General features: G+C 41.4%; 1 protein-coding gene across 1 annotated transcript; it reads left to right on the top strand.

The window, feature by feature from the left end:
- The first annotated feature begins 5,419 nt into the window (after positions 1-5,419).
- LOC148014181 (putative cation transporter HKT1;4) lies at positions 5,420-8,551 on the top strand. Its single transcript, XM_087666695.1, has 3 exons — positions 5,420-7,025; positions 7,668-7,907; positions 8,061-8,551. Exons 1-3 carry the CDS (start codon positions 5,446-5,448, stop codon positions 8,311-8,313), a joined length of 2,073 nt encoding a protein of 690 aa, XP_087522821.1. The 5' UTR covers positions 5,420-5,445; the 3' UTR covers positions 8,314-8,551.
- Positions 8,552-9,075: the final 524 nt, after the last annotated feature.

Below are 9,075 nucleotides of genomic sequence, written 5' to 3'. Positions count from 1 at the left end.
GCTTTTTGTAACTCCTCCCCCATGCCTTGTGCTTCGAAAATAACTTGTGCGTGCTTGATAGTGGGATTTTTCCATGCCTTGGTTGCTATAAGTTGCTAAGGGGCCATGCTCCTCCACAAAGAAAGGTCCATGAATATGAAGAATATGCTGCAATACAAAGTAACACAAATTTTATACCAATTGAAAAACCTGTCAAAATAAGCCAATATTAAATAATTATTACTTTACCAGATAAAAAGTGATATCTTTTTCTCCCCATGCCTCTTTTATCGCCTGAACAAGCTTTGTGATTGATCTTTTGAACTCTTCCGCATATGTATATGTTGTCCTATGTTGCCTGAGGAGTTTCAGAAAAACATCAAGGTGTATCCAGACCTCCATTCTAAGAAACGCAAGCCTCGGCGTGCTTGCAACATTTTTTGTGATCTCACATAGCTCTCTCCAACACTCCCAAGCCGCATTCACCTGCTTTCCTGAATGATTTCCTAAGAATCGTCTAGCTTTTGAGCCTCCCATAGAGACATCGGCCAAGATATCTCTTGTTTTTCCTGAAAGTATTGGATCCTTTCTCAAGTGAACTTGGCCCCCATGAAATCCCATTTTCGATAGCAATGCCTCGCATTTATCAATACACTCATCTGCTAAAGATAATGGCTTAATGGAACATGCGTAGTCGAGATGCAACCTGAGAAGCTTATCGATTATTCTAATCTCTGCATGCAAAGCACAAATATGAACATTCTTAAGAGAGATGGAAAGAATGGGATCCCAGATGTCTTCTATGTTTTTAAATTTACTCAAATCTATAGAGTCTCTATTTGGGGCTCTTCTTACTGGTCGCAAACTACTCCAATCTTTGGATCCAATACTTTCCATGCAATAAATGCAAGGATATTTTGCATTTGCACCATTACATATTCCAAGCATACATTTGATAGTTTTCAAATCAGCACTCATATGCCATTCCACATTAAATTTACCAACCCCATCAACTACCAACATTTCGCCTTCACTTTGAGACTTAATGATATTTGGAATACCTGTATGGTTGAACAACCATTTCAACGTTTGATGATTTTCAATTGGTACCTGGGCTGCACCAATCCGCCAAATCTCCATCTCGGATTGGATCTTATGCAATGGAGCTTTGCCCTCGCCATTGCCATGGTCCAATGCCATGTTCATGAGGCAAATGCTAATTCTTTCCATCTTCTGTCCCTTTTGAATCTGTGCTTCATCCAACTTCAAGGCAAACTTTAGAACACCATAACTTTCTTCTACTGTGATTTTATACATGTGAACCATTGCAATTTGCACCTTTTTTAGATCAACCCATATATTGTTAAACTCATTGTAATCAAAAATTGCCTGTTTTTTTTGTGTTTCATAGGACATAGACCTTTCGATGTGAAAGTAATCTCCAAAAACATGTGGAATCTTGCGATTCATGGAAATTCTTGCAGTGGAAACTGCAAGGGCTCGGGGCAATCCAAATATAGTTACCCTATTGCGTTTAAGATTTTTAAACCATAATCCAGAGATAGCACGGTAACCTTTTCGACTTATACCCACAGTATCGCATGTCTCTACGATTTCATTTGCTTTCACTGTGCCTTTTAAATCCTTCACTAACTCTCTCAGAGTTGGACCTCTCAAATCCACATTTTCTGGTGACTTAAGAATCCTCAAAATGTCTTTCTTATTCATGGTTTCCTTCAAAAGTTTGATTCTTTCCTCATTCTCTCGGATATTTATGCCTAATATGTTAGAGACATATTTCTTTGTAAGATTTAGCCTCCTTTTCTTTGCTCTCTCACACAAGCTGGTTATATTTTTTAACGGTCTCTTCCTCTCTCTAAATCCTACTGGAGTTTCTCTCAAGCGTATTAGCTTATTCTGCAATGAATTGTTAACATTTTTCAAAATATCAATCTGACTTGTCAACTCTCAAATTTTTGTTTGTGTAGTTTCTAGTGCTTTTTTTATTTCGTGCACTTGGGCTATATATGTGTAAGATGCAGAGTATAACCTCATACAGTAGCCAAGCATTCCATTATAACCTTCTCCAGCATATCTTATATAGTCATGGACATTCAAAAAAGGAGGTGGTTTACCTGTAGAAGGATCCCTGGGATAGATATTTCCATCCACCCACAAATCTATATGCTTCATTCCTTGTGTTCGCAACCTGTTGGCTTCAATCTCATCTATCAATACTCGATGATGTATACTTCTCCAAGATGTGTAAGTTGGATCTAGCTGAATAGATAGCTTGTATTTACGTGTGCTTGCGCCTGTGTTATTTGAAGTAGTATTGCTAGACATTCTAGCAAATGAACTGAGCAAGAATCTCACAGTGATAGAAAGCAAGTGCAGCAAAAGGAATGGTAAAAGAGAATAGTGTATAGAAAGAAAACGCGGGAGCAAACAAATGCGAAGTTCGTACGAAAATCTCGAAAATACAAAATCTCTCGAGTTCCAAGACAATAAACGGCCGAAAAGGTGACCCCTGACCTGGATTAAAAGATGAGGGCAATTAATGGCCGACCTCTTCAATGAACCAAATATTCTCTCATTAATCACATCTGGACAACCAAATTTAGAGGTTTTATTCTTCCTAAACCTCAACTAATTAGCAACTTAATCACTTTCTTACAAGTGCCATTTTTGAAGCGTTTTTGGCCCTAATGCTTTCTTCTTCGTGTATAGTAGCGGCGGTGGTAACGATGGTGATGAGCTCTCTCTCTCTCTCTCTCTCTCTCTCTCTCTCTCTCTCTCTCTCTCTCTCTCTCTCTCTCTCTCTCAAAGCTTTAAGCTCTCGCGCTCTCTCTTTCATACTTTCTTGCAAATGTTTTCTCGGCAAATGTCATGCTCGGGTTTTCGAAACTTTTTTCTCAGACCGGCGTCACTATTAGCGTCGCTAATAGAATTAGGGACGCTAATAGCGACACTTTTAGCGACACCACTTTTTTGCATCGCAAACGGCCGTCGCTATTATCTTATTTCCTTGTAGTGCAAGTAAGAACTAGCTTATGTGTAATGGAGAAGCTTGCTCCTTGTCAATAATATAACTCCACAAGGGGGGGACTAACCCATCTTCCAGTCCCTAGTGTGTTGCCAATTTCTCTACCTCTCTCTCTCTCTCTCTTTCTACATCTTTCTTTTCTCTCATCTATTCTCCCTCTATGCCAGCATAATATTCGCCATATATATTTTAAGTATATAAGAAAGTCGAGTGCGTATCTCGGATCTTATAACACTTAACAACAATGAGGAACACAAACAAAATAGAGGAGTGCTTCTTGTCATAGGATGCACTTTGGTGTGTAACCAATCACCTTATTTATTTTGCAAACATACGCATACTCATAATCCAGATCAATATGAAGGTGGTATGGATGTTTATAGTTATCCATACTTGCAATCAAGTTACCAAGAGATAATCCAGGCATGCAATGAAAGCAATTTATAATCCTTTGAAACAGAAATTTGAAAATGAAGAGGGAATATTTAAGAGAGTCATTGACTCCTTACAGGAAGTTTCTAAGTGACGGCAATGCATTGAAGGTGGCATGTGCATGTGACACCTTCGAGGTTCATAGCTTGTTAATGAATGATACACAATGAAAGTATCGATGTAGAAAATGGTAAACATTTCCCAAGATTGTGAGACAAATTTTTCATTAATCTTTTTCAAAAGATTTTTTCTAATAATATATTTTGTAAATAGCATTGCACATTCTCTCTCTCCTCAATTTCCTAAAGGGCCAAAATGTGACCTCAAATCTTTCCTAATGCTCCTACATTTTTCTCAAAGGTAATCCCTTGTTTGGGAAGTAAGCTAGATGGAAATGGAATGAAACTCATTCCAGTGAGAAGACATAGCATTACCTTTCTTCATAAGAAGATCCATGAGTTTCTAAAGCCAATATAATTGCAAAAAAAGATTACACATTTTCTCGTATAGCTCCCAAGCACCACGCTTGTTCTCAATGACATTGAAGTAAGCGTGCTTTGATAAAGACAAGATAATAATGGACTTGCATAACTTATAAATATTAGTCTAAGCCTCTACATCATACTCTTCAAGCTTTATCCCCCACTTCCTTATGAGAATCGAATGTAAACATATTTAGAAGAGGCACAAAATTCCTTATGGAACATGGTTGTTATTCTAATGGACAACAAAGGCTTTTCATTTGTTAATAGTAATTAAACTTATCTTATTAGATATGTTTTAGGATTCATCATGTAGTTGTAGACTTTATCATCTCTCTTTTTTGTAAGACAAGCTAAATATAGCTTGCCATGCATCTCGAAGCACTATTTTTATAGACTTTGTACAAATTTTTTTGTAAGAGAAGTCTAATATAACTTCAAATAGTTTGTAAAATTTTCAGTAAGAGATGTCTAAAATGGCTTCAAATAGTTTGTAATCTCATTAATACGAAAGTTAAAAACATTTCCCTTCACTTGGTTTGATATGGATAGATAACAATTACTAAAGGGAAAAAACTAGGGAGCTGTTGGTTGTAGAAATGCAACTCTAGAAATGTAGCTCCAAATGGACTTGTAGTTTTGCAACCAATAACTCCTTAGTTTTTTTTAAATACTTGAATATAAAACCTTTAATAGCCATATATAAGTGTGCAAAAATTATAGGCATGTTGCATTTAAATTAGCATTTACAATATCATGAAAGTTGTAGTTGAACATTTGTCCTTCACAAAATACATGCAAGTTTAGATGCAAAACCTCTAGTGTGAACTTAAGCATGAAAGTAAACACGCTTATAAGTTTTTTTTTTCTTAGTTCAACAAATGTGTCTACATGGTAGCTTAATCCCTTGTAGAAGAGAAGCAATTTAAAACATGTTGGCATGTTTGTTCTTATAAGGAATGCTAAATAAGCTGCAATCAACGCCCTAGAAATCTAGGTGAAAGAGGGGACTTGATGAGGTTCAAGGATAAGAATGAATTCCCGTAATTAGAGCTCACTAAAACTACATTTTAATATTTTATATTGGTTGGGAGTCTTCATTTCTTCATGTGAAGTGAGTCATTCAATTTGAGAGAAAACTTGTAAATTCATAAACATGAGTTTTAAAATAATAAAAAATCTAAAGCTATTTTAGTTATAAATGGACCAAAAACTAGAGAATTTAAAGAAAAACCTAGAAAATTGTAAAGGTGGAAGGTTTTTATGTTGGCTTTGAAAAGCAATTCTACATTTCGTGTCGCAGTTTGGAAACGGACAAGCTGGCAGCTGCGCCTTTGCTTTGAGCTTTTAGCCTTTTCGCCCACGTAATCCATAAATGAGTAGATGAATATACGAATATATAAATGGGAAAGGCTAAGAAAAGAGGACGGAGAGGAAAGAGGTGCAAAAAACGAGAAATAACAAACTCACACGAGCAGCCTGCAGGAGCTAAACAGAAAGCTGGCTATGGCGGCCGCTGCAGTACTGGCCCGTATTGCGCGATCCTTGAGGAAGTTGATGTGCTGCCCCCACCTTCTCGTCTGCTCCTGGTTCCGCCGTCAGTACTCCTCCTCCTCTTTCCACCGCCTCCATGTCCTCTACTTCTTCTTCTTCTCCGCCCTCGGCTGCCTCTCCCTCTGGACCTCCCCCAAGCCCTCCCACCTGCCCCGCCTCCCCTTCCTCGATGCCTTGTTCAATGCCGTCTCCGCTATCACCGTCACCGGCCTCTCAACCATCGAGATGCACGGGTTCTCCACATTCGACAAGGTGATGCTGCTCGTGCTGATGGTGCTGGGGAGCCATGTGATAACGTCTGTGATTCCGCTCTTTATACGCAGGATGATGCAGCAGGAGGAGGCCGCCATTATTGCCGATGACCTCGAGATGCAGGTCATGCAGTCAAAGGATCGCCAGATTAGCGGCTATCTCATCAATATTAGTGATACTAATCATAATGTTGACGTGAAAGCAGACCCTAATTACAACGATTTGCATGGCAATCCTAACGCTAATCCGGAGTACGATGTTAGAAACCACGGTAACCCTACAAACCGTAACGATTACATGCATGGCAACCCTAGAAGTGCGAGAAACCATGGCAATTCTGGCATATTGGATGTGAATGGATCAGACAACGAATATGATCCTAGCTCCATGGATGTGGGTGATCATGCTATAGGAGGGGGAAGGAGTTACAGGAGGTCCATGGGCGTGCGGAGAGCGCATTCCATGCCGATGTTTAAGAGGAAAATTTGCCTCGGATGGGATGAAAGAGGCATCGATGGCGGAATAGTGATGGAATATCAGAAGGTTGATTCGGAGGGTCCGAGGATGATGATACCGACGAGGAGGCGGCGGCAGCAGCAGCAGCAGCAGCTAGGGTTTAATGCGCCGGCAGTGGAGAGGGAGGCGCTGGCGGTGCTGAGCCGGGTGGTGATGGCGTACTTCGTGGTGGCGCAGGTGGTCGGGTTCCTGTTCTGCGAGGTGTATTTCTACGTGGACACGTCGGCCATGGCGGCGGGGGCTAGGGCGACTCTGAGGGCACGGCGAATGGACCGCAGCTTCTTCTCGCTCTTCTCGACGGTCTCGTCCTTCTCCAACGCGGGCTTCATCCTGCTGGACGAGAACCTGGTGCCCCTGCAGCGCGCCTCCCCGCTCCTCCTGTGCTTCAGCACCCTCATCCTCATCGGCAACACCCTCTTCGCCCCCACCCTCCGCCTCGTCCTCTGGGCCCTCTACCACGCCTCCGCCGGCAGGCGCCGCGACATCTACAGCTACCTCCTCAACAGCCCCCGCCGATGCTACACCCACCTCTTCCCCCGAAACGCATCCCTGTGGCTCGTCCTCACCGTCGCCATCTTCAACGCTACGCAAATGACCTGCATGTATGCGTTCGATTGGTCCGGCCCGGCATTTCAAGGGCTGGGTACTGGCTACAAGTTGGTAGATGGGCTGTTCCAATCCGTCACCACCAGGAATGCTGGCATGAACGTCATCAATATCGCGGCCTTGTCAGCATCTACTCTGGTTTTGTCGCTCGGAATGATGTAAGCAACTCTCCTCCCATTATCACCGGTCTTCTTTCAATTACCCCCTCTTTCTTCTTGTTTGTTTTGCAAAATGACGCACAAGAAGATTTCGACACCTTCCCATGTGGAAAAAGAGGTTGTTTTCTTTGGTTTTGCTCTATAGTGTTCAACATCATGAGCTTCTCTGAGGGAGGCACTGCATTTCTAGCTAGGTGTGGGTGGGGATTGCCGGCTCCACGCCGGGAGTCCCCAATCCCCACCCACAACTAGTATATCACAACTAGCTAGGTATGCGATCTCTCGCTCCCAGAAGCTCGTGATGTTGTTGTGATGAAGTTCAGATAACCAACACATCACAATGAATAGTAGAAACATTGGGAAGATATAGAACTCCTGATCTCTCAAATCAAGAAGAATAAATCATGATGAGGTTTGACGACAATATAGACAGTTTGCATCATAGAAGTGAAGAAGAGAGAACAATGGAAATTTGGGCAGTCGCTACGATCTTTAGTACATAGTACATAGAGCCCAGCATGCATCCGCGCACCCCAACATGCACACACATTTTAATCAATCATGCATGCATGGGTACACAGTTTCATCATGCACACACTTGATGATGAATGCGTGCATTTATATGGAGTTTGTTCGTTGCAGGTATGTTGCTGTGTATCCAGTCTACATAACAAGGCAACGCAGCAAGGAGCCTCTAAGGAGGGCAGATGGGTCGTTGAGCAATCCGGAGAAGGACATGAAAAAGCAAGTGCGGATGCTACTAACCAAGGACACTGTCTATCTCTTCATCACCACCTTCCTCATCTGCATATTTGAGCGCCATTCCATGCGGGAGGACCCCATGAACTTCTCCGTCTTCAACATTCTCTTTGAAGTCATCAGGTAGAGCAAAATTAGCTCCTTATAATTATACTATACTTGGGACGTTGATCTTTGGCAATATTCAACTAAGCTTTTTACTTGATTTGGTTTGTTTAATTAATAATGGCTAGCACTACTCTCTCGATTGATTCAACTTCCTCTTTGTGAAAACAGTGCTTATGGCAACGTGGGACTGTCCCTGGGTTATAGCTGCAGTCTAAGGCCCCCATCGTCCACCATTGATACATGCGCTGACGTCCTCTATAGCTTTTCTGGGAAATGGAGTGTGGCAGGAAAGCTCCTCCTGGTGGTCGTGATGCTAGTGGGTCGCCATCGTTGGCTTCCAGATGATGTCGATTGGGCCATTTCTCCTCCAATGACTCAATCAATCTCGCACTCCGAAAACATAACGCATCAACATGCTTAGTCCCCAATCAATTCGATCAGCATGCTTTACGTCTCTTTCTTACAATTTCCGATGTTATTCATCGATACCACTTACATCTCGGGCTATCATTGAATTATTGTTCTCCGAAAGGAGATTGCCTTGCCTTTCAAGTTCCATCGTCTAGCCACAACGCAAAGAGTGGCAAACAAGTCCAATGTTTCTCATATGAAAAATATCATGTGAAAAATGAGCAATGGCAGTTGTACTCCTTCATAGGTATCAAGATGACAATAGAAATTGTACAAGAAGCAACTGCCGTAGGATGTGCTTCATTATTCTTTCGCTATTTTTTTCATCATTTATTGTGGGCCTTTTGTTTTTTGAGAAAAATGTCGATATATTAGAAAGATGAAATTTTATTTACAACGTGGCCTTTTATGCTAGAAGCCTAGATGTATGAATAGTTCGTAGTAGAAGTTCATCTCCAAAATAAACAAGGTCCAAGGAGACACATGGAGCTAAGGGAGAGATACATCCTCAACATATCTAGAGGGTTGAGAGTAATACCCTTCTTTACCCACACAAGACAACTCTCAACCCTTGTTTACCTTCACAAAACAAGGATTGTAGCTATAAGCTAACCTCATTGGGAAAGGCCATCAGTGTGAAGGGAGAGAAGAAATCCTCAATAATTTATTGTAGAGCCACAATATTTCTAATATTGGCCAAGATAGAAACATGGGAATGTTTGAAAACATGTAGCTCTAATTTGCATCATTCCTTAGAACATCCAATTTAGGT

This window comes from Lygodium microphyllum, chromosome 25, assembly GCF_053477565.2.
Source record: "Lygodium microphyllum isolate KBCC chromosome 25, Lygodium_microphyllum_v1.1.10, whole genome shotgun sequence".
Classification (NCBI taxonomy): domain Eukaryota; kingdom Viridiplantae; phylum Streptophyta; class Polypodiopsida; order Schizaeales; family Lygodiaceae; genus Lygodium; species Lygodium microphyllum.
Note: the sequence above shows the minus strand (reverse complement) of the source record. Positions and strands in the feature narration are given on the sequence as shown.

Coding starts and splice junctions, on each gene's coding strand:
- LOC148014181 (XM_087666695.1), top strand. CDS start 5,446: ATGGCGGCCGCTGCAGTACTGGCCCGTATTGCGCGATCCTTGAGGAAG. Junction 7,026..7,667: donor GTTTTGTCGCTCGGAATGAT/GTAAGCAACTCT, acceptor TGTTCGTTGCAG/GTATGTTGCTGTGTATCCAG. Junction 7,908..8,060: donor ATTCTCTTTGAAGTCATCAG/GTAGAGCAAAAT, acceptor TTGTGAAAACAG/TGCTTATGGCAACGTGGGAC.